The sequence below is a fragment of the Rhodofomes roseus genome (genome assembly GCF_022264815.1).
Source record: "Rhodofomes roseus strain CIRM-BRFM 1785 chromosome Unknown C8Q71scaffold_3, whole genome shotgun sequence".
Taxonomy (NCBI): domain Eukaryota; kingdom Fungi; phylum Basidiomycota; class Agaricomycetes; order Polyporales; family Fomitopsidaceae; genus Rhodofomes; species Rhodofomes roseus.
The window spans coordinates 543,624-564,760 of NW_025952959.1; the positions used below are offsets into that span (position 1 = coordinate 543,624).

The following is a 21,137-nucleotide window of genomic DNA, read 5'->3' on the forward strand; positions in this document are numbered from 1 at the left end:
ATGAAACGATCGCAGCGCTCTGGCAAAGTTTCCAGGATTTAATGCGCGGTCAGCAAGACGAGGCCGACGAATCGACCAGCGAGCCACAGGGAATGCCGGGAACAGGAGGTCATGTTGTGTCAGTCAAACAGGGGAGTACAGGACCAGGCCAGCATGATGTATGACATGAATGCTACATATTGGTCCGGATATATGGGCGACGGCGCTACTGGGTTGTTGACATGCACACAACAGGTATCCAATACAGAGTGACGAGTGAGGGATGCAGCAATGCGAAACGAAATAATTATGACAAGAATACGTGAACTATCACATGTCCGCCCAGCTCGCAACCTACGAACGATGCTGATGAGCGATCGCGCCAGCTGTTGAACAAGTGGACGTACCCAAGAGAAGCCCTGGAACTCGGCTTGGTCGCGGGTGGACAACTGCGTATGCACAGGTGTCAGCGTGGGCTGTTCACGAGTGAACTCTTCGTCGAAGTTGCTGGTGTCAGCGGTGCCATTCTGTGATTCATGTGAGTGATGCGTCGCGGACTGACGATGGACGACGACGTACAATCGTGGGGAAGTAAGGAGGAGGGATGCGCTTGTTGAGGACATCGTCGAAGCTGACGTCCTTGAAGAACGGATGTCTCTTGATATCTTCGGCATCAGCCTTGCCAGACCCGAGCCGCCGAGTCGGGTCGCGAGTCAAGAGCTACAGCAACGACGTCAAATGATTATGCGTGACCTTCAGGAGCATAGTTGCCGCACCTTCTGCAGGACTGACACAGCATCCCTGGGCATCGTGATGGGATACAGCGGCTCGTCCTCAAGAATAGCATCGAAGATTTCATCTTCGTCATCACCACGGAATGGCGACTGCCCCAGAAGCATTTCGTACATCAGGACACCGAAGGCCCACCAATCCACAGCGCGGCCGTAACGTTGTTCGAGCAAAATCTATACGACAATGCCCCCGTCTTAGTAGATCGTGATGCAGAAGGCGCATGAAATACCAACCTCGGGAGCCATGAACTCGGGAGTACCGCAGAATGTGCTAGTGGTAGATCCGTGCCACATTTCTTCCTTGCAGAGACCGTAATCCGCGACTTTGACATGGCCTTCGACTGTCAAAAGGATGTTGTCCAGCTTCAGGTCACTGTCTAGACGTCAGCAACAGATTAGCGACTATTGATTCTGAGACGCACCGGTAGATAATCCCGTTGGCGTGGAAGTACTCGAGGGCGAGAAGCACCTCGGATGCGTAGAACTTCGCTTGACGAAGAGAGAACTGCTTGCGCTGGATATGCAACATAAGATCACCACCGCTCACGTACTCCATGACGAAGTAGACACGGGTCTCAGTCTGGAAGCAGGAGTGCAGGCCAAGGAGGAAGGGGTGACGTTCTTTGGCCGCGGCGAGGAAGACACGCTTCTCGGAACGAGTGCTAGGGGAGAGCGTCCATGTCAGCGACTACGCCGTGTCCGAAGATGATCGTGCTACCTTTCGACTTCGTCGTTATCAATGATGAACTCCTTCTTGAGGACCTTGATGGCATACAGGCTACTCGTCTTCTTCTCCTCCGCCAACATGACCTTACCGAAGTTACCCTTACCCAGAACGGCAAGGAAGTTGAAGTCGTCGAGGCCGACCTTACGCTTGCGCGCAGCCGGTTTCTGGAGTTGCTGCGCCGGTGGCTGTTGCATCTGCTGTGCTGACGCGAGCGACGACTGTCGCTCCGGTGGACGAACGTACGCACCCGCCTGCGGGGGAGGAACAACCTGCTGCTGGGGAGTCGTCTGTAGGGATGTGAGTATTTAACAACCCCGCAGTCGTGTGACGCTCGCTACGTACCTGATAACCATATGTCTCTTGTTGTTCGTATGCGGCGGGCGCAGAGCGCTGCGATATTGGTTCTGTCGGGAAGGCCGGCCGGAGCGGGCTGCGTCCCCCGGGAGGCACTTGCGGTTGTTGCCCGGCATACGCTGCCTGAGCGGCTTGTGGGAGAAGCGTTTCTGGGGGCGGGGTCTGCGTCTGCGGACGCGTATATATCGCGTCCTTCTGAGGAAGCGGGGGCTCTGTCATCTTCATATGTTCCAACTCGGTGGACAGCGATTCCATTGACGTTTCTGGAGGCGGCAATTGCAGTCGGGGCGACGGCTGCTGAGAGAACTGCGCGGGTTGTCGTGACTGTGTCGTTGTCCGTCCTCCGCGAGATTGGTTGATGATGCGCCATTGCCGCAAGAGCTGGTTGGCCGTTTCCATCGACATACCACAGAAATCGGGAACGAGGTGCGCGCAATTGGCGTGACAGGTGATGTCGCACTCTGTGCATTTACGAGCGTTCTTGCGACCAAGGGGAAGCATATACCCGCAATGACAGCACCAGTTCGCACCGATATTGGTGATAGGTTCGAACCGATGCGGGATACGATGGTTGATTTTCTCCGCATCGTCCTCCTATACATCACCTCGTTAGACATCCCCCATTGTGGTAGTCGTGCTATCGTACTCACTCCATTGTTGGACTTCGATATACACTTTGTCACGACCTTCTCGTAACACTTCTTGTGACAAGTGTACCGACAGTCCTCACACTGGTATCCCACGGCGTTCAGCAGGAATTCGTTGCAGAAAGCACATAGGATGATTTGGTAGAACTGGCGCTGGATGAACTTGTGACCGTTCATCTCGTGCACTTCGTCCTTGCGCTTGCGAACGGCGGCCTGACGAGCGAGACCACCTGGTGCGTCGAGGGGACGCTTGCGCAAGTTCTCCTTGGCTGTAGTGCGATAAGCATCGTCTGCGATGTCAACTGGATCTTACTCACCGAAGTTGAGACGCATCGCGAGAGCACCAGCAGGCTCCACTGCGAACCAAGCATCTATACCCTCTGACTGTCCCATCGACGGCATAGAAGACGACGGAGGAACCACACGGTTGTCGTAGCCCACCGGCGCGTCCATACCGCCTGGATATCCTGGAGCACCGGGCGCACTGTCACCGTTCATAGCACCAGCAGTGACCCAGCCACCCTGGCCGCTATCCATCAACACCTTCTGCTTGCGCTGCGCGTCGACGAGATCGTTGATCTTCACCCAGAGAAGACCCGTCGGAATGGGATACTGATCGCTCGGGGACTTCTCATAGACCGTGATTTCAACTTCATTAGCCTTGTCAATGACGATTTCAATCTCGTCCATCCACCGATCTGTCTTGGTCGGATGAGAGCGCGCACGTTCTTGGCCTTCAACCTTGAAAGAAACGAACGTCTCGCTCTGCTTGGAAGAGCGATACCTCGGGGCGTGCTCCAACTCCCGCGCACCCTTCAGTGTGATGTAAAGCTTCCCGGATAAATTCTTCGAGCGAAGATCCTTGCGTTCGGCCTCGCCTCCAGGGCCGCCTACGCCGGGTGCGCCTTTGATAGCGCGTCAAAGGGATGTTTATCGCAACTACAAAACGACATACCGGCATCCTCGTCCTCTTCGGCATCATCCAAGATATGAAGGGTCTTATACCGCTTCAAAGCCGTCTGCAGGAGGTGGATCTTCCGCTCACTCTCTATTTTCTTCGCCTCGGCATCTTGTTTTGACCTTCGGTCGCCATCAGCCTGGAAGAGCTTCGCCATCTTATCAATGCCCTTCTTAAGCTGAATTTCTACTTGGAGCTTGAACTCCAGTTCATGGAGCATGCGCGAGATCTTCGCAGTAGTATGCGGCGTGTCCGCCTTGATCAGATCGAAGTTCGTGTACGTCTTGGACTTCGGTGCGCCGTAGGTATCGTCTCCGGGAAGAGCGGGGCCAGTTGCGCGCAACTCCGGGGACTGCGGGCTGTGCGCACCGCGCCTTGAGCCATCCGGCAGAGGTGACTGAGGAGCACTTCCCGATGAACGTCCCCCTCGCTGCCCGTACGCCGCCCCACCCTGCCCTGGACTGGGGCTACCTGATCTTGACTGATCGTCCTGTTGGGCCTGCGCCATCTTGCGAGACTGTAACTGGCGCAGTAAGTCCTCGAAATAGGAGAGCGACCTCTCCGCCTCCCTCATCTTCGCATCGGTGGATCTCAGGACATCAGGGTTGGTGGTAGCCTGGCGGACGCGCTGAGTGGCCTCGAGCATCTTGCGCTCGGTCTGAATGCGCTTGTAGACATCCTGGATCTTCTGGTCCAGCTCGTGCGCCTTGACGGAGGATGAGGACCGCGAAACAAGGTAGAGACGGATCTCCGCGCACCATGGCTTCCTACCCAAGTCTACACCGCGCTCGGGCGGATATGGTGAGTGTCGTGGTTCAGCGGAAGGAAAGCGAAGCCTCGGAGGAGATGAGGCCGCTGAGGGCAGTGATTGTGTGCATCTGCTTGTCCGGCCGCGAATTACTTTTATGGTTGGTAAGGGGGTTATTCTTAGCGAAATCCGCCATTTATCCCGGCTCTGCGCATGTTCTTTCCCGACGATGCCTACGTTCTGCTCCAGCTCGGCCGTCCGCACCAGCACCGGCCAATTTAGCCTCTCCCTGCGTGCCCGGCACATCCTCGTCGCGGGAGACCCGTCGGACACTGTGCGTACTGTCAAGGGGCGGCTCCCAGAAGGCGTGGACGTCATCCTCGACTCCGACTTGGTCATCACGCTCTCTGGACTAGTCGACGCCGTCAAAGTCCCAGGCCATGTCATACAACGGTCAGCTGTCGCCAGACACGTCCTAGACCACCTCAGGACGGTAAGAGCGCCGCCAAGCCTCACGCTCAGGGAAACGTATTGACATCCACTCCTTGTCTAGAACGCTGGTCAGCTGGGCTTGGGCGCAATCTCGAAACTCTATGTCGATGAAGATGACGGTCGTGCAAAGTGTATGCGCAGCAATCGTCGCCCATGGTCGTTGCTGAAATATGCCGCTCCACAGTTTCTCTCAGCTCGTCTCGGCCACTGCGTGCCACGACAGAAATGGCCTGCTTCAGATTGGTTTCCATCGACGTAGTCCTCTCCTGCAGGATGATCGTACGAGGCGGGGAAAGCTGTGAGGTCATCTTGGAGCTGGTCACTAGTATGAGAGCTGAGTTGCGCAGCACCGGAAGCGGCCTCCCTATTCTCTGGTCAGGCGTATCTCCCCCTCTCCTCGGCGCTCGACAGCGTTCTAGAGAAATTCATCGCAAACGATCTCGTCAGGTATGTCCCAGTCTCCGGCTCACCGTAGCAACCACGCACAGCTCCATTACAGACGGTATCCTCTCATTTTCGGGCCGTGGCGAGAGGTGAGTGTGCAATCAGAGCTTGCGCATACCTGCAACTTGCTGTATGCACAGAAACTTGACCTAGAAGCACGCGTATTTCCTTCGCTTTCGCGATCGCTCATGGACGTTGCGCGGTCCTCAAGTGATCCATCATTCAAGAAGCGCTTCCAGCGACTCGTGGCGGTAAGCTATATATTGTCCTTATGCGCTCTCGATATCAACGACGTCTGAAAGACGCTTGGGACACGACATGCAAGTCGTGTTCGATGTGTCAATCAAGCAGTTCGAGATTGTCTCGGCGACAATGCGGTCGATGAAGCACACCGGCCAGTCATACAAGAGGGTTTTGACATACTAAAACGTTCCTTGGACACGCTTTTCAGACGGGGAGTGAGACCGGCGACATTCAAGGTAAATATATGAGATACGGAGATTGGCCTGTTCATTCACTTGTATGCACTGCAGGCACTTAGCGCAACCACCCAAGGTGCATACGACGAAGACGAAGACGATTATATGTTCGACTTGTCAGAAGGCGCATCAAATCGCGACGTTATCATCCCGTGGCCTGGTTCAAGCGATGAGGATCTAATTGAGTTAGACTCAGGCGAAGATAACGACGAACCTTGGGTCACGGCGGACTGTAGCCTATTCCTGGACGAGACGGGGTGTCCCGAAGAAGACGACTCAGACTGCATCGTTCTATCGGATGAAGAGTCTGGACACCAGGGTTTACCAAGGAGCCATAACTCTACGAGTCTCGACTGTGGCGCTCTAGTTCTCGCTTCTCGTACAGCGCTCTTGGTCGCAGACGCCGGCGAAGAAGACGAGACGTGGCTTCCGCAAAGCAATGGACACGCGCTGTTGGCAAGTTCACGGGGGACACAGAGTTTGGGGTCTGATGACGATGCTATCGTACGTTGCCTAGAGTCTCATGCGCTGGTTCTTCATGGGACTCCTTATTGATACGTTGCCAGACTTTCTCAGTCTGCGACACCGGGCTGGATGTCTGGTCTACTCCAGATCACTCGCAGCACTGCAAAAATCAGGTTACCGACACTCTAGAGGCTGCCTGCGGCGACCCAGACTTGCTTCTTGACTGGTGCGACGACGACGTTATTCTCTCGGATGATGCCATGTCGCCGTCAAAAAAGGACAGACATGGCGCTTGGCTCTCGACAACTCGCTCTGGCTGCGGCGACTCAGATGCTGTAGAAACCGACGATGACTCGGACGACTGTCTGTTTGGTGACGACTCGGACGACATCTACCTCGCCGAACCGTCTGCAACGCTAACTACGAGACACCGTCTAGAATCACCCTATGGCTCGGAGCTCCCACACCTATCTTTCTGTGACATCAGACGCAGCGGCCTGGGAAGCGGCCATCGTTCCTCTGGAACCCCTCTCTGACGGGGAAAGGCAGCGAATTTGCTCGTACCGACTGTATCGTAGCCCTACTTACCCACAATCAATTCATATCTTCCGGATTTACTTGGTACCCGTTCTGCCTTTCGGATCGATGGAGTTACGCGTGGATGTAACGAGGCAGCCTCCACGTTCTGGATCTTCCTGCCCGGCTTTCCGCGGCGCCCACGGCGACCGGGAGGAGGTCCGGTTGGTACGGCTTGGACACGTACTAGGTGCAGGCTACACAGCATTGAACGACGGACGGTGTATGTAGGCCTTTTATTTTTCATGTCGTAGTGCAGCCTCGTGGGGCGCAGAAAGCCCGGAGGGCATCATCTGAGCGCGGAACATGATGCGGGTCGGGAGAGGCGCGCTGCTTACGTCAGGCGCCGCACGCTCCATGTTTGAGTTCCGCCAGACTCCGCAGTGTACTGTGGCGGAGACCCCGGTAGCGTTTCCTTTACACGACGTCCATCACTGCACGACTGCTATCGCTCTCCTATAAGGCTTTTGCTCCTCAGACTTTGCATCCGCTCGACAGAGCGCTGCGCTCTTCTTCTTCCCCCAACGTTTCTTGTGTGACTCAGGACCATCATCATGTTGCCGGCTCAGCGGAACAAGGTCGACATTAGCGTAAGTGCTATTCTTGCGATGCATCTTGCGGTTGCGCAGTCGGTGGCTTGTGATGCTTATTAGTCCTGTCTCCACAGAAACTGACGGAGGAGGAGCAGAAGCTCTTCCGTCTGTACGGCAAGCTCCCCACGCACAAGAATATCTTACAGAAGATGCAGAAGGTATGTATCCTGATCTGTTCAACAATCGATATACATCTCATCATGCGTGCTATCCTCAGGATCGCAAGTATTTCGACTCGGGTGACTACGCACTTTCCAAGGCCGGCGTTACTCCACAGAACGCCGTCGGGACTGCCATTCCCAACCCCGAGAAGTAAGCTAGCAGGTTCTCCCAGCCGGATCCATCTTGATTGAGTTCTTAGTCTCTCTTTAGCATTCCGCATGCGTCGTCCCCACCAGTCAACCACAACCCCCTTTCTGTCTCGCCCACAAACTCTGGTATAAGCCCAGCGAAGGAGAGCCCGCTCGTCGAGCCCGAGACGGCGGCTCCGGTTCCAGATGCAGCAGAATCTGAAGAATCTGAGAAACAACCAGAGCCCGACGAGGAGGAGGTTGAGAAACCGGCGGAGGAAGTAGAATGAAGGCTACAGCCTGGACCATAGTTCATACGCTCATCGTGGACGCCTGATGACCTCTGCCCGCCGGTGCTGGGATGCAGCTGATTGGTTTGAATACTTGCGAGACCTCACTGTATGCGCGTTCTATCGGTTCCTGGATCCCTGTTGTACTAGTATCATCCACGCATTTGGAGCTGTTCGTCCTTGGATGGATATTGTGTGCTGTGCATCGCCTACATTCAAGAAATCATGACTGAGTACAACGAGACCCGACCGATGCTCGCGACGACGTCAGCCGGTTGTTTCGTCGGAGTAGGTCACAGCCTCAACCACAGCCACAAATCGAGATTCCGTGTCGTGGGAAGTGTGACTGACGCGTGACGACACGCGTCAAGACGCGACTTAGACGCGTTTCGTTTGACCCTCGACTCCTACCTGCATATCTGATTGCACATTCAACCTCAAGCAAACCATGAGCTCTGAAACGAAAGAAAAACTACGTGCTGAGCTTGTCAAGTACTTCGAGAACATGCTAGACGAGAATCACCTCGAGGAGTGTCAGTAAAACCTACGTTCTCCGCGCAGCGATCGCTCACCGCACCGCTAGGTGTGCGAATCTGCGAAATGTTCAACCTTAGCGGCGAAGATCTCAGGTACAAGTGGGAGGCAATGAAGCTCGGGAAAAAGGCTTTCCTATTCACTATGGACGATATTCCGGACCTGAAGGCGGAATGTCAGAAAGACCTACTAGCAAAGGCCAACAGGGAGAAGCCCAAGACTAGAGGCACGTTGAGTGGGCCATTGTCGAAGACTTTCGGTTCGCCGTTTCCGAAGGGAGGCTTTCGGCCTGGAGCGATGTTAAACAGGGGAACTCCGGTCAAGAGACAAGACGGATTTGCCGTGGCTACGGCGGGCGAGAGCAGGAAGGGTCCTGTTGCTGGGCCAAGCGGAGTGAGATTTTCTGGCCCCGGCATTGACGATGAAGCCAGCAGAAGTCGGAATTGTGAGTGTAGACAAAACATATACACGTCGATAACTCAAGGAACTATAGATAGGTACATGTACGAGAAGGTGTCTGATCGTAGCGCAGGTAAGTCTTCGATTTCTATTGATCACAGGCGTAGGCGCACATCAATGCTTTCTCGCAGCACTGGACTCCAGGGTTGACGAGATGGGGGAACTGGTGAGGCTGCACTACAACATCGAGGATCTAGGCGACCCTTCCGCTTCGACAGAGGTAAGTGATGAGCCTTCGTCTGTCGTCGCGCTTCTGATACATTGAAAATCAGGAAGAAGTGGTCGTAGTTGGCCGCATTACTCTTGACTCTGAAAGCTCAGCAGGGTCAGTGAAGCTCAACGAAGCATCGCTGACATTGGAATCGTCCCGCCAAATCGGTGCTGGCGCGAGGGTGCCCCTGCGATTCGATCCGAATGTGAAAGTGCGCCAAGGAAAGCAGGGTGCCGGTGGCGCTGGGCTCTTTCCAGGCGCCATCGCTGCGTTCCGGGGGAAGAATGGAGGCGGAGGATCGTTCCTTGTCACCGAGATACTCTCAGTACGTCGTGAATTGGCACCTGACTTCGTCTGCGTTGACGCGCCTTAGCTCCCTCCTCTACACCCAACGTCAGCAGGCTCGATAAAGACGGAAAGCACCGAACCCTTCGGTGTATGTGTCGCCTGTGGGCCGTACACGCCTGACACAGATATGCAATTCAATCAATGGCAAAAATTGCTGGCTAAGCTGAAGACCGACAGACCTGCCGTTGTGATTCTAGTAAGCGTTGTCACTCTGTTTTCGTCAATTTCGCTCACGTCTGAGGGGCAGATCGGACCATTTATCGATGATGCTCACCCCGCAGTGAAGAATGGCGACGTCGATGAGACTCCAGCTGACATATTCCGGACGGTAGTCCTAGCGAGCTTGACGGAATTCCTGGGTAGCTCTCCGGATAGTCAAATCCTCATCGTACCCAGCGTACGCGACATGATAAGCGATCACGCTGTATTCCCCCAGGGTGAACTCAGCCATGAGTTCGCGATATACCCAGTAGGCTTCTGTGCCCTCTACATGAACCTTCTAGCACTGACATTGAATACCGGCAGCGGATACGAGTCTTGCCGAACCCATGTCGATTCTCCCTCAACGATGTGACGTTCGGTGTCACCAGCGTCGACGTTCTCTTTCATCTGCGGAAAGAAGAGTTCTTCAAGCGCGCTCAAGAGGTTGAGCCTGTAGCTCCTTCGGGCGGAGACGCGGCAGGCAGCGATACAATGGTAAATACATGTCGCCATTTATTGCAACAACGCAGGTATGTTTGAGGTCATCTGAGTTTGAGTTCAGTTCTCACCGCTCTGCGCTAGCTTCTACCCGATCTTCCCAGTCCCGCTGGACCTCTCACACGAAGTCAACCTAGATGTCACCCACATGGAGAGACTAAACCTCGATATCGACGGCGCGAATACCAACGAAGCTCCGGATGTTCTCATCCTCCCTAGCAGACTGAAACACTTCTCGAAGGTCCGTGAGCAATCCTTCTGTCCCTTCAACATTTGCTCAAGGTTTGGTCAGGTGGTGGACTCCACAATAGCTATCAACCCATCGTTCCTCACCAAGTTGACTTATGCGTCGCTGGTGTGTTCGAGCCATGAGAGTGGTTCGTCCGTGGGCGACAGAATTAAGGCGGAGATTGTACGACTAGATCCATGATTTAGGGAGCGCCATTCTTGTCTGTACTACGATTCCGTGCTTGTAGTGTTGGTGATCTACTAAGGGATGAGATTTCTGGATATGAGCCTGTTCTTACGGCCGCATGTCTCGCCGAAACGAAAAGCCAAAAGTAGGATCAACTACTGCACTTGCCTGTTTCAGCACTTCATGATAGCCACGTGCTCGATCACCGGTGACGAAATGACGGTGCACTGGTGGGTCTCGAATCGCAGCTCTGTAGTTCAACTGTATTCCGCCAATACTCGACATAAGTTGCTGTCCGACTCCCTACATTAACCTCGGACTTTGTGATGGCCGAAACAAAGCGATCAAAGAGCAAGTCTGAACACAAGCATAAACGAAAGCACAAATCAGACAAGGAGGGCAGCAGCAAGAAGGCGAGGAAAGAGGATGGCGAACACATCCACATTGTTGACGAGAATGCCGACGACGACGACATGTGGGAGGAGAAGAACATTGACATGGACGGCGAGAAGGTGCGCTGCCAGCTCGTGACCATCGTAATGGAACACTGAGTGTGCTGCTAGCCTCTCGCAACAACAATACCTACCGCGGAGAGTCTGAAGTTGACATCGCGCGCTGAGGCCAAGCCAGACGACCCGCCGCTTCCGCCTTCAGTTCGAGCAGAGACGACGCTTAAACGGGACGAATGGATGCTCATGCCTCCCTCAACCCCGACTGTGCCTGAGGTCGCCTCTCGCATGCCGGACGTCGATGAGGAGCCCTTGACCGAGGATTACGGAGAACCGTCACAGAACGCGCGCAATATGGCGGGCAACGTTGACTACTTCTCTGGTCTCGGGACTGAGCGTCAGAAGAAGCCCCGGCCCGATCGTCCTGACCCTGACAAGGTGCGCACCTACACGCTGTCTGCATCATGTCATGCTAATTTGTCTCTAGCCTCATATCAGCCATAGGGAACTGAATACGGCTCTTAAGGAAGGGAAGAGCATAGATGACATGCCCGCTGCTACTCCCAAACCCAATACTCCAGGTGGCCCTGGATCACAATGGCGCATGATGAAGCTGCGGCGTGTGTACGAGCAAGCCGAGGAGGAGGGCAAGGCTATCGAGGACGTTGCACTCGATCGCTTTGAATCCTTCGAAGCCTTCCGGGAGGCACAGGAAGAACGGCGCATCCTCGATGAGCGCGAAGGCCGGCGCGCTAGTCGAGGTGGCGGCACGGACCGGAGGGACAAGGGCAAGGGGAGGGTAGGCAAGGAGGAGTATGCGCCAGGCGAGACGCGTCTGATGTTTACCGACGTTGGCGGGAGCGCTATGAGTGGCCGGAGCACATCGTTCCGCCGACCAGACTTGGGCGCACGCAGTGCTGGACCTGCGACGCCGACACCAGAGACGAGGGCAAATCATGGGAAGTACGACACGCTACGACTCTCGTCTCAAGGGACACCTTCCGGCGCCTTGTCTCATACGCCCATCCCCTCTGTTATGACGCCGTCGGCGTCCCTCGCCGCTTCGCTTACTGGCTCAGGGCGAGCACTCTCCCCGTCGTCTCTGAACCGCCTCCAAGCCAAAGTCTTGCGTGCTAAGCTCATCGGGGCATCAGATACGGAGGCCCTGGAGAAGCAATACGAGGAAGAAATGCGGAAAGCGAACGGAGGCGGAGAAGGTGACAACGTCCGGACCAAAGTCGAGGTGCTCCCGACCCTCGACATCCGCGGCAACCTGTACGACGTGGGCCAGGGCAAGGAGGACGTTCCGTTGGCACCCGGGAACCGCAAGAAGAGAGAGCAGTTCGAGAGCCATGATCGCAAGACGGGCGAGCAGATTCGGTACAACGCGGATGACGACTCCATCACGCTGGGAGAAATGCTCAGGCAGGAGCGCATGCGCAATGGCCCTGCGGACCAAAAGAATATGGATATGGAATATGCGAAACAGATCATGACAGATAGCGGCTTCCAGGTGAGTTGCAGGCTGAATTTATCCGTTGATTCTACCTGCTGACAAGCTATACAGGCTGACAATGACTACATGGATGACAATGCGGAAAAGCTGGGTAGGAAAAAGATGCGGTCAGACGCGATGAAGCGTCAGTTTGCTATCAACGGTACGTTTATCCTCTTGCTGTTGCGGCTCTTCATGTCATGGATAATGGCATAGACTATAAACGGACGCAGAAGGTCCTCGCAACTTGTCCATTCTGCTTCGGCGAGAATGACGAGATCCCGAAGGCACCGATCATCGCTATGGGCACGCGAGTGTACCTGTCATGTACTCCCACTGATGAGCTGGTGGACGGGCATTGCCTCATTGTTCCTATACAACACCATTTAGCCATGCTCGAAGGTGACGATGACGTATGGGACGAAGTCCGGGTATGTGACACACTACTCTGCACGTATGACTTCGACGCTTATCCTATGTCTGTAGAACTTCATGAAGTGCCTGATGCGCATGTATGCAGAAGAGGACAAGGGTGTCATCTTCTACGAGACAGTCATCAGCCTCAAGTGGCAGAAGCATACCTATATTGAGTGCGTGCCTCTGCCATGGGAGCACTTCGAGCAAATCCCTGGCTACTTCAAGGTACGTGCGGTCCGTCACCCGAGACTCCATCACGCTGAACCGTCGTCTGTAGGAATCCATCCTCATGTCCGAAGCTGAATGGTCACAACACAAGAAGCTCATTGACTTCTCAGCGCGCCCGGGTGGTTTCCGACGCGCCATGGTACCCAACTTGCCCTACTTCATGGTCCAGTTCGACTACAAAGGCGAGAAGGGATACGGTCATGTCATTGAAGGGACTGGAGATACGGGAGCGACCGGTGACGCTGGCGATGAGGACTTGGACGAAGGAGAGAAGGGTGGTGGCGAATTTCCCAGGTACGTGACCGTGGATCTGAACACAGCGAAAGGCTTAGTTAAGCTGTGTCCCCTTGTCCTTCAGATATTTCGCTGGCGAGATCATTGGCAACGTTCTGGAGCTCGAACCCCGCAGATGGCGGCACCCGAGACGTGTCGACTTCTACCAGAACAAGCAACGAGTTGCTAAGTTCAAGCAGAAGTATGACAAGTTTGACTGGACTGGCATGATCGGTAGATCATAAGCTCAGCTGACACCTTTGTACGTGTAGTACCATTGTATTGTGACACACGCGTTTCGTTGCGTTGGATGTGTATCTATAGCTGATGCTGCACTGGCGCTCATCAACACTGCGGACGGTGCATTCAGAGACTTTGACTACCCTTACTTGTGGTGTTCATGAAAACAGTGAAACCGAGTTCCCGCAATGATCACGAGGGTGACCAACGAACGCCTCGCCGGCCGCGTCCTGGAGGAGGCTCTCGTAGAGGAGCCGTAGCTTCGAAGGTCCACCGGCCAATGACTATATCCCATTCATACGTCCCCCTGGCTCGGGGTGCTTTGCACCATATGTGTGGCAATGCTTCCTCGTGTCGTCCATGAATCCCTTTGTTTACTGATAGCTGAGAGTCTGTGTGGGCTCGCATATCTACACATGTCATTGAACTACTGTACAGACCGGGCCCGCTCAGACTGGGCGTAGGCCGAGCAGAGTAGAGAAACCGGATGGAATCAGGAGAAGAGAGGGAGAATTTACAGTATCACAGGTCTGCGCTGCATGAGCAATGCTATAGCATAGTATCGTACGTTCAGTGGGTATCTCCTCTTTTCCTCCCTTCCCGTGTTTCGTGTTGGTAACGCGTCTTCACAAGCCTTCCGCATCCACAACATCGGTACAATCGACCACACCACGCTGTTCACGGCCCAACTGGTGAACCTTGTCAAGCAAATATTCAGCTGCGCCCGTAGATAACGAGATTGTGAGACTCACTGTGAGCCCGAGATCCTACCTTATGTCAGAGTCTGGGTCCGGGTCAAGTAGAAGACCCAACACCTTTTTATCCAACCATGGCGCAAACAGCGCAACAATATGGGACCTGATTATAGACATGGTGGCAACCTGTGTCTGGAAAGGATGGTTTCTCTCCAGAAAATCGACCGCTATGGACGCGTGCTCGCCCGTGAACTCGTCGAATAATGCACTGCAAATAATCGTGTGGAAAGCGGGAATGGGGTCGGTTCCATCTGTTCTCAAGCGTGATATGTCGTATACATCTTGCAGTGACTCGGGATGTTGCAAGTGAATTCTGATCGAGAGCCCCGTGGCGCTTGTAAGATTGGATATCAAGTTGACTAGGGCGCTCTCGATAATACGAAGTGATGGAGGCACGTTGGTGAGCGTCACCTCCACTTGTCTCAGAGATCTGTTTGATGTCAGCCGCGGAACGAGCTGCGAGTCTACATGGTGGTATGAAATCAGCAACGCCAGGCTGACGACGATATGTACAGACAAACCTGAGTTGCAAGGCCATACCCATGTGAACTTCTTCAGTGCCGCGCCAGAGACGTGCAGTGTGTGCTGGACATCCGACAACAGCTCTGCGACCGGCCCAGACGTGTCTTCATGCCGTATGATCAATTCCTCGAGTTGGCTACAGGTTGGTGTCGTGGACACCAGACTCATGAGCTGCACCGCGCAGGCCGTAGACACAGTTGACAGCTCAAACAAGGAGAAGAAGTGAGGGCTTGTAGAGGCTGTTCGCACGCCCACGTCGTCCGACGAGAGTGACCAACGCGAGCGGGTATGGCTTCTCAGCCTGAGATGGGATAGATGTGGAAAAGAGTAGATGAAATGCTTCAGGTCTGTGAGCGAGCGGAAGTAGTTTGCGTCCACTGAAAGCCAGAGAACAGTCGAGTAAGCGGCACATACAGCCAGCAGCGTTTGAGCAGCCGCTCTGTCGGCACCATCCCACACAGGGTGCTGTAGTGTCCCTTGGCCAGGAGGATGGGATAGTGTAATTTTCTCGAGCTTTCGATTGAGCGTGATGGAGTGAGGTACGAGAGTCGTTACAAGACCGTCTCGCAATGTGATACCCGTAAGCTCCAAATCAGTGAGATTCGGCAAAGCGTTGATCATTCTGCGAAGCTGCGGCGTGCTTTCAAAGCGACACAACCGAAGGTCGAGGGCGGTGATGTGGGTGTAATAGGAGAGATATCTGAAGAATTGATTATGTGGTCTTCTGATCGCCAAGTCCAGTCGGCGAATTGTCAACGTCGTCGATTCCTTCGATAAATTGCACCCGGGCATAAGCATCGGGAAGGTATGCACGTAAGACTTGCGAGGGTTTTCGTCAATCTCGAGTGTACTTGGCCTCTTTGTCTTCATCAACTTCGATGCGCGGCTGTGAGCCGTCAAGGACTTTCGATTTCGTATCGTCAAAACGCTAGTGTTGTTGTACCGACGCAGGTGGTACACTGCAACCTGTATCCAAGCGCGGCAAGTGAGGCAGCACCGCGCAAGTGAAATGGGGTCGTCCCATAGGAAGTCAATCACGTATTCGAGGACTTCTTGAGGGAGATTTGAATTCGAATCACTGCGCCCCCATAGGGTAATTCAGCTGGCCGTCGGATACGATCAATATGTCACCATGCATACCTTGAGTATGTTATGGCTGCGGGTGGGAACCAGAGTCCCCGGTTCAGGACATACAGATGCATATGGTGGGCCAACATGTGGTAGCAGCGTTTCGTCTGAAGTTTGCCCTATTGGAGCCACTGGTTCACACTATGGATCCTGACAGGAATGATCAAGTAGTCAGAGCGAACAACGCAGAGATGAAGCGGCCGAATAGACGCACCTCAGAATGGTCTGATGGCTGTATGGATAATGGTGCAGAGTCGGACCAACGCTCGATGGCTTCACCTTTGACTCGACGAACCGCTGGCCAGTGGCCTGAACTGGGTAAGTTACTACTGGTGCACTTGAACCACGCGATTTTTCAGCACGATCGAAACAGCCGTATATGTCTGGGATCTGGACTCCAGTGGATACGTATATGAGAGAGGAGGGGCGCAAGAGCTACTTACTATGTAGCAGACGCCAGTTGTCGACTCAGGTTGATTCATCGAATGGGCCCGGGAGCTCGATTTGGACCGTGACACCGGTCCATAGTCAGCTGTTCGCGCGCCATGATTTGTCGGCAATATCTGTGCTTTGCTGCTGTGCTGCGTGAGTGAGCGGCGAGCAGACCTGTCTATGGTGTAAGACATCATGCATGGCCGTTTTTTGTCGACTCGACTCGGAGCCTCCGCTTCGTGGTCACTGGCAAGCTTTATTCCAGCCACCAGTACTGCCAGGACCATCCACCTACGGCGCACGCTTGCCGGTGCCAACTCATCTCGGACCGACCCCAGAACATTGACTACGGCCTCCCATATCAATGAGCGAACGCAGCTGAATAGATCATACCTATATGGTGAGTCGTTCTGCACCACTTCGTCGCAGATTACTTGACATGAGCTGTCACTGCAGTACCTGCGGCGTCCGAGCGCATGCTGCAGAAGTCTCTGGTCAACAGCTCGGACATCCTCATCTACGACCTGGAGGACAGTGTCCCGCCTACGAAGACGGACAAGGAGGGAGCGCGAGAGAGACTCGTTCAATTTCTTCGTGTACGTCCGACGTGTGTACCATCGTCTCGCGTGAATGACCGTGTTATCCCTCGAAGTCGAAGCCCCAGACGGAGCTACCGCGCACTGAGCGTATTGCGATCCGACTTAACTCGACGAACACGCCGTTTTTCGAGGATGACCTTGCCGCTGCTGTGAGCAACACTGCTTCCTGTCTGTATATACCCGCTAGACATAGCGCGCCTAGCTGCAAGTGCCGTCCATCCGGACCCTCGTTCTCCCAAAGGTCCACTCCGTCCAGGACCTCGACCATGTTTCCCGTATGATCTACTCACACTCACAACTCAAGACCGCGCGTAACCCGGCGGAGCAGCCGCTGCGGCTCGTCGCGAGCATCGAGAGTGCAAGGGCTCTCGTCAACCTCGGGACGATTGCGAGCTGGCGGTCTGAATTCGGACCGTCTCTCCAGGTCTCGCTATCAGCCCTACTGGTAGGTCCGCACGCGTAGATGGGCTCATACATGCTGAACCAACTCGCGACTGTAGTTCGCGGCTGAGGACTGTACGTAGTCCAGTTGACGAGTTGTGCACAGTGTAAGTGTGCTAACGGCTCTCGACAGACTGTGCGGACACGTCAATCATTCGCACGAAGTCCCGTCAGGAACTCCTATACACTCGGTCTCAAATCGCCATCACGTCCAAGGCCTTTGGGTTGGATGCGATTGACATGGTCAGTACCCACTGGCAGGGAGGTACGGTATTATGCCAGTCAGCTCATCCCGCCTTACAGGTCTGCGTGAACTACAAGGACCTCGACTACTTGAAAGAGGAATGCGAAGATGGGAGGCGTCTCGGCTTCAACGGCAAGGTTTGTCTGTGTCTTCAAAGATCCTGCAACCTCGCTCACTGTTACTATGATCCCGACAGCAAGCGATACACCCTACGCAAGTAGATATCATTCAGTCCACATTCGTGCCCACAGAACAGGGTGAGTCCTTCTCGTCAGATACACGGCTGCACCGATTGAGCGGGCATGCATTCCGCAGAGATACTGCGTGCGGCCAGGATCGTGAAGAAGATGGAACAAGCACATGGTGCACAGAGGGGAGCAATCGGGCTCGAGCTCGAGGGTGGTGGCAAAGAGATGATCGACGCGCCCATGCTCAAGCAGGTCAGTCAAGCCCTTGCTCTCCGGGCATGGCAGCTGAACAAGCTTGACGTTTGGCAGGCGGAGAACACTGTACGCATAGCAAGAGCAGCTGGGCTACCTATTCCGGACGTTCAGTGAATAGGTGTCCTATATCATAAAAGCTGACTAGTGTACATGCTGCAGAGTTTCCCGTCAATGATCCACTTGTTCGACACGCTAGATGCGTCGGAACATCGACCACTCAGTCATTCCAAGCGTCATCCCACCCGTGCGCGCTGAAGTCCCACTTGCCCGCGGGCTGCCCATGCGTGACCCAACCGAGGGTATCCATCACGACCCCTGCCGCTCTGACGAAGATCGTCCCATCGACCTTCGACATGCCCTCGTGCGTTTCGCGGCCCTCCGCGTCGAAGGCCCCAATCGCCCCTCCGGGCGGCGTCGTCCCGTAATGCTGCGCGGCATAGTACAGCGAGCGGATCGCCTTGAGCGTGTGCGGGTCCGGCGCGTGCAGGACGCTCGCGACGATGTCGGGCCAGGGATTCACCGTCTCCGCATCACGGCGATCCCCAATGGCAGTCGAGTGAGGAGAGGGTCCCTTGTCCTGCGAGGGCGGGCGCGGCGTCGCGGTGTACGACATGAGGAGCGGCGCGTCGATCTGCGGGCGCCCGCGGATGGTGAGGTACATCAGCAGCACGGGCACGATCGCATGGAGCAGCGCCGCCCTGTTCTCCGCCTTCGGGATCACCGTCAGCAGCGACGGCACGAATATGGACATGTTCAACATGTGCATGAGGAAGAAGTCGAGGCGCGGCGGCCGGCCGTGCTTGCCCGACCCCGCGAGGAGCAGCGTCGTCGCCCAGAGGAGCTCTTCGACCTTCTCGTCGAGCGCCTCCTGCCCCCGGCTCGTGTCGACCTGCCACTGTGCGGCGAACCGCTTGATCTCGCCGACGCGCCCCGGTGTCTTGAGGGCGTCCTGGATGCGCACGCGGAGCGGCGCGTCGGGGTCGTAGGGCATGACGGGCTCCATGGTCTTGGAGTCGTAGGCTTCGCGCAGGATGGCGAGGAGCGACCGGCCCCGGTATGGCTGGCGATGGCCTGAGCTCGCCGAGCTTGTTGCCTCGTTTGTGCCCTTCGGCGTGTTCAGATCGAAGATGTCGGGGACAAATGGTTGATGCACGGCCGTTTGAGCGAGACCTGCCAGTGTGATTCTTCGTCATCAGTCCGTGCAGCTGGGATATTGGCGAGCCGGCGGTTACCTTGTGCGACCATGGCGTCGCTACCAAATTCGACGCCGTACTATGGTGAAGGTCAGCGCTGTGTACGGGATAATAAAGCATGGATAGCATACCCCCGTTTGGATAATTGGGTGTACTCTGCACAGCGCAAGTGAGTAAGTAGACTCTGTATCTGGGGTTCCACACTCACGCTCCTCCGATGAAACGAAGCAACACTAGCGCGCCGTTTTCGTTTGCATCTCGAGAGAAGAGGTATCGTTCGAACACTCCTTCGATTCCATACTGGGCTATTTCATCGGCAAAGAAGGCGAGGTAGTTCGCATAGTACCTGGTGATCGCCAGTCAGCGAGTACGCCGCGTTACTCGGAAACTGCTCACTTCTCCTGTCCCAGGTACTTTGTCCAATTCTGCAAGGTGATGGCGGTTTCTTGCTTTTCCACGACGTCTTTGCTGCGATCTGCAAGATGGATAGGCGACAGCCCGCTTCTTTCCTGGTCATAGATCGCTTGCAGCAACTTCGCAGGCGCGCCGAGATCATATGCTGCCAGGAGACTAACAAACGTTGAGCGTAATTACTTCGTCAAGTCGTATAGAACGCACTGATGGCTCAGATGGTTGTGCAGGCCAACTTTTCCGAAAAAGCAATGGTGTGTCTCGCGGTCCTCTTGCAAGAGACGTTCAAGGGTCGTTTTGGACTCGTACGTTGCCCCTGGCACATCAAGGATGCCAGGGCTGATAGTCGGCGGTAATGTCGACGACATGCGGGGTTGCCGGAGACCAGGGGAGTTGACGAATGTCCGACGGTGAAGGGTAGTCGATCTCAGAGCAGATCCGAGACGAAACATACAAATCTGCGACAAAGGATTGTGTTCAGCCACCAACCGATGCTCTGACTGAGGATCATGGGACTCGGCGCACCGTTCAGGTTGTAGGCTACGATCCAGGCAAGTACTCGCAAGCCTTGGGATTCGGTATGGACTGCAGCGGATTGGGCGATGCGCTCCTTGTCATGGTTTGTTATATAGTCTGTGACAACTTGCAGTTGCTACATGATGACGTCAGGCGGGAGCCTGATTCAGACCAGTTGGTGTTGCTGCAGTCATTTGATTCCAACAGGGCGGGTGGCTGACCACGACGCGCCTCAGTCCCCGACGCCGGTCTATCCCATCTACTTAGTAGGCGGGGTACTTAGGATTCGTGACTATGCGTCGCGCGTGCACCCAACCTGGTCGATGTCCTGGATATCCTGATTGTCCTCAGGAACTCAAGTCTTCGGAAGCTCAAGAGCTTGAGATTCGAACCTATTGTTCCTTACGAGCAACGATGACATATACACATTGATGATGCAGAGAGACGTGCCAATGAATCCGGGATAAGGGCCTACGTATACTGTATGCAAGGCCCGTCAACGGAAGAAAATAAAACATAATACCTGACGTGCTTGACCCTAAATTGTACATGCATAATGCATACGAGAAAGCGACACGAGACATGCGAGTCTACACTATGGATGTGCGTGGTATCGAGTTTGGCCGGGGCCTGTGGAGAGATGGAGAGATGTATGAGCGACTGGGTCAACGGCAGCGAACACAGCATAGCAAAATGATCATAAAAAGCAAGAGTCGACGAGGTCTAACTTATAAGGTGGAGGGTGCGGAAGGTCGGCAGTGTCCGATGCAGAACATGACTTGCAGATCGACACTGGAGATGCGGAAGGGGCTGTCAAGGTGCACCCAGAGTGCGCCTGGCCTGGTCAGGCCG

The 21,137-nt window shown here is 54.9% G+C and overlaps 8 protein-coding genes across 8 annotated transcripts; 5 read left to right on the plus strand and 3 right to left on the minus strand.

The window, feature by feature from the left end:
* Positions 1-130: 130 nt before the first annotated feature.
* Positions 131-4,162, minus strand: C8Q71DRAFT_884545 (protein kinase C). Its single transcript, XM_047928536.1, has 11 exons — positions 3,442-4,162; positions 2,816-3,403; positions 2,502-2,767; positions 1,840-2,442; positions 1,489-1,766; positions 1,193-1,432; positions 1,005-1,143; positions 756-944; positions 559-699; positions 387-506; positions 131-333 (listed from the first exon to the last, which is right to left on the minus strand). Exons 1-11 carry the CDS (start codon positions 4,100-4,102, stop codon positions 310-312), a joined length of 3,249 nt encoding a protein of 1,082 aa, XP_047782809.1. The 5' UTR covers positions 4,103-4,162; the 3' UTR covers positions 131-309.
* A 54-nt stretch (positions 4,163-4,216) lies between these two features.
* Positions 4,217-6,353, plus strand: C8Q71DRAFT_333494 (uncharacterized protein). Its single transcript, XM_047917894.1, has 8 exons — positions 4,217-4,697; positions 4,758-4,827; positions 4,881-4,994; positions 5,044-5,143; positions 5,196-5,229; positions 5,281-5,391; positions 5,443-5,619; positions 5,674-6,353. The coding sequence occupies exons 1-8, from the start codon at positions 4,362-4,364 to the stop codon at positions 6,172-6,174; spliced, it is 1,443 nt and encodes a 480-aa protein (XP_047782810.1). The 5' UTR covers positions 4,217-4,361; the 3' UTR covers positions 6,175-6,353.
* A 729-nt stretch (positions 6,354-7,082) lies between these two features.
* Positions 7,083-8,096, plus strand: C8Q71DRAFT_737403 (camp-regulated phosphoprotein/endosulfine conserved region-domain-containing protein). Its single transcript, XM_047922591.1, has 4 exons — positions 7,083-7,250; positions 7,328-7,411; positions 7,471-7,565; positions 7,626-8,096. The coding sequence occupies exons 1-4, from the start codon at positions 7,215-7,217 to the stop codon at positions 7,831-7,833; spliced, it is 423 nt and encodes a 140-aa protein (XP_047782811.1). The 5' UTR covers positions 7,083-7,214; the 3' UTR covers positions 7,834-8,096.
* A 129-nt stretch (positions 8,097-8,225) lies between these two features.
* C8Q71DRAFT_737405 (DNA polymerase alpha, subunit B) lies at positions 8,226-10,596 on the plus strand. Its single transcript, XM_047922592.1, has 10 exons — positions 8,226-8,366; positions 8,417-8,812; positions 8,861-8,899; positions 8,958-9,046; positions 9,099-9,362; positions 9,411-9,581; positions 9,633-9,854; positions 9,911-10,116; positions 10,169-10,325; positions 10,377-10,596. The coding sequence occupies exons 1-10, from the start codon at positions 8,282-8,284 to the stop codon at positions 10,512-10,514; spliced, it is 1,767 nt and encodes a 588-aa protein (XP_047782812.1). The 5' UTR covers positions 8,226-8,281; the 3' UTR covers positions 10,515-10,596.
* A 53-nt stretch (positions 10,597-10,649) lies between these two features.
* On the plus strand, positions 10,650-13,790 carry C8Q71DRAFT_737407 (CwfJ C-terminus 1-domain-containing protein-like protein). The gene is made up of 8 exons (XM_047922593.1): positions 10,650-11,011; positions 11,063-11,386; positions 11,436-12,461; positions 12,516-12,606; positions 12,660-12,874; positions 12,930-13,085; positions 13,138-13,382; positions 13,447-13,790. The coding sequence occupies exons 1-8, from the start codon at positions 10,826-10,828 to the stop codon at positions 13,604-13,606; spliced, it is 2,403 nt and encodes an 800-aa protein (XP_047782813.1). The 5' UTR covers positions 10,650-10,825; the 3' UTR covers positions 13,607-13,790.
* A 154-nt stretch (positions 13,791-13,944) lies between these two features.
* On the minus strand, positions 13,945-16,242 carry C8Q71DRAFT_803309 (uncharacterized protein). Its single transcript, XM_047925971.1, has 4 exons — positions 16,019-16,242; positions 14,878-15,956; positions 14,373-14,820; positions 13,945-14,299 (listed from the first exon to the last, which is right to left on the minus strand). Exons 1-4 carry the CDS (start codon positions 16,093-16,095, stop codon positions 14,116-14,118), a joined length of 1,788 nt encoding a protein of 595 aa, XP_047782814.1. The 5' UTR covers positions 16,096-16,242; the 3' UTR covers positions 13,945-14,115.
* A 49-nt stretch (positions 16,243-16,291) lies between these two features.
* On the plus strand, positions 16,292-18,487 carry C8Q71DRAFT_333726 (citrate lyase beta subunit). Its single transcript, XM_047917895.1, has 11 exons — positions 16,292-16,324; positions 16,380-16,838; positions 16,895-17,034; positions 17,091-17,186; positions 17,240-17,482; positions 17,538-17,553; positions 17,612-17,721; positions 17,782-17,859; positions 17,919-17,979; positions 18,038-18,162; positions 18,220-18,487. The coding sequence occupies exons 2-11, from the start codon at positions 16,634-16,636 to the stop codon at positions 18,277-18,279; spliced, it is 1,134 nt and encodes a 377-aa protein (XP_047782815.1). The 5' UTR covers positions 16,292-16,324; positions 16,380-16,633; the 3' UTR covers positions 18,280-18,487.
* C8Q71DRAFT_700804 (uncharacterized protein) lies at positions 18,383-20,137 on the minus strand (the record flags this gene model as incomplete). Its single annotated transcript, XM_047920141.1, has 6 exons — positions 18,383-19,335; positions 19,398-19,437; positions 19,490-19,514; positions 19,567-19,704; positions 19,755-19,928; positions 19,977-20,137. The coding sequence occupies 6 exons, from the start codon at positions 20,135-20,137 to the stop codon at positions 18,383-18,385; spliced, it is 1,491 nt and encodes a 496-aa protein (XP_047782816.1).
* Positions 20,138-21,137: the final 1,000 nt, after the last annotated feature.

Bases quoted from the DNA above. Each gene is read 5' to 3' on its own strand.
- C8Q71DRAFT_737405 (XM_047922592.1), top strand. From the start codon at position 8,282: ATGAGCTCTGAAACGAAAGAAAAACTACGTGCTGAGCTTGTCAAGTAC. The intron at 8,367-8,416 runs GTCAGTAAAACC...CCGCACCGCTAG, and splicing joins CGAGAATCACCTCGAGGAGT to GTGTGCGAATCTGCGAAATG. The intron at 9,047-9,098 runs GTAAGTGATGAG...ATTGAAAATCAG, and splicing joins ACCCTTCCGCTTCGACAGAG to GAAGAAGTGGTCGTAGTTGG.
- C8Q71DRAFT_737403 (XM_047922591.1), top strand. From the start codon at position 7,215: ATGTTGCCGGCTCAGCGGAACAAGGTCGACATTAGC. The intron at 7,251-7,327 runs GTAAGTGCTATT...CTGTCTCCACAG, and splicing joins GGAACAAGGTCGACATTAGC to AAACTGACGGAGGAGGAGCA. The intron at 7,566-7,625 runs GTAAGCTAGCAG...GTCTCTCTTTAG, and splicing joins GCCATTCCCAACCCCGAGAA to CATTCCGCATGCGTCGTCCC.
- C8Q71DRAFT_737407 (XM_047922593.1), top strand. From the start codon at position 10,826: ATGGCCGAAACAAAGCGATCAAAGAGCAAGTCTGAACACAAGCATAAA. The intron at 11,387-11,435 runs GTGCGCACCTAC...ATTTGTCTCTAG, and splicing joins ATCGTCCTGACCCTGACAAG to CCTCATATCAGCCATAGGGA. The intron at 12,607-12,659 runs GTACGTTTATCC...ATAATGGCATAG, and splicing joins GCGTCAGTTTGCTATCAACG to ACTATAAACGGACGCAGAAG.
- C8Q71DRAFT_803309 (XM_047925971.1), bottom strand. From the start codon at position 16,095: ATGTTGGCCCACCATATGCATCTGTATGTCCTGAACCGGGGACTCTGG. The intron at 14,821-14,877 runs GTTTGTCTGTAC...ACCACCATGTAG, and splicing joins GGTATGGCCTTGCAACTCAG to ACTCGCAGCTCGTTCCGCGG. The intron at 14,300-14,372 runs GTAGGATCTCGG...TTGCTTGACAAG, and splicing joins GACCCAGACTCTGACATAAG to GTTCACCAGTTGGGCCGTGA.
- C8Q71DRAFT_884545 (XM_047928536.1), bottom strand. From the start codon at position 4,102: ATGCTCGAGGCCACTCAGCGCGTCCGCCAGGCTACCACCAACCCTGAT. The intron at 1,767-1,839 runs GTACGTAGCGAG...CCCCAGCAGCAG, and splicing joins AAGAGACATATGGTTATCAG to GTTGTTCCTCCCCCGCAGGC. The intron at 507-558 runs GTACGTCGTCGT...CATGAATCACAG, and splicing joins CTCCTTACTTCCCCACGATT to AATGGCACCGCTGACACCAG.
- C8Q71DRAFT_333494 (XM_047917894.1), top strand. From the start codon at position 4,362: ATGGTTGGTAAGGGGGTTATTCTTAGCGAAATCCGCCATTTATCCCGG. The intron at 4,995-5,043 runs GTGAGGTCATCT...TGAGTTGCGCAG, and splicing joins CGTACGAGGCGGGGAAAGCT to CACCGGAAGCGGCCTCCCTA. The intron at 5,392-5,442 runs GTAAGCTATATA...GACGTCTGAAAG, and splicing joins GCTTCCAGCGACTCGTGGCG to ACGCTTGGGACACGACATGC.
- C8Q71DRAFT_333726 (XM_047917895.1), top strand. From the start codon at position 16,634: ATGCATGGCCGTTTTTTGTCGACTCGACTCGGAGCCTCCGCTTCGTGG. The intron at 17,722-17,781 runs GTCAGTACCCAC...CCCGCCTTACAG, and splicing joins GGTTGGATGCGATTGACATG to GTCTGCGTGAACTACAAGGA. The intron at 17,980-18,037 runs GTGAGTCCTTCT...TGCATTCCGCAG, and splicing joins ATTCGTGCCCACAGAACAGG to AGATACTGCGTGCGGCCAGG.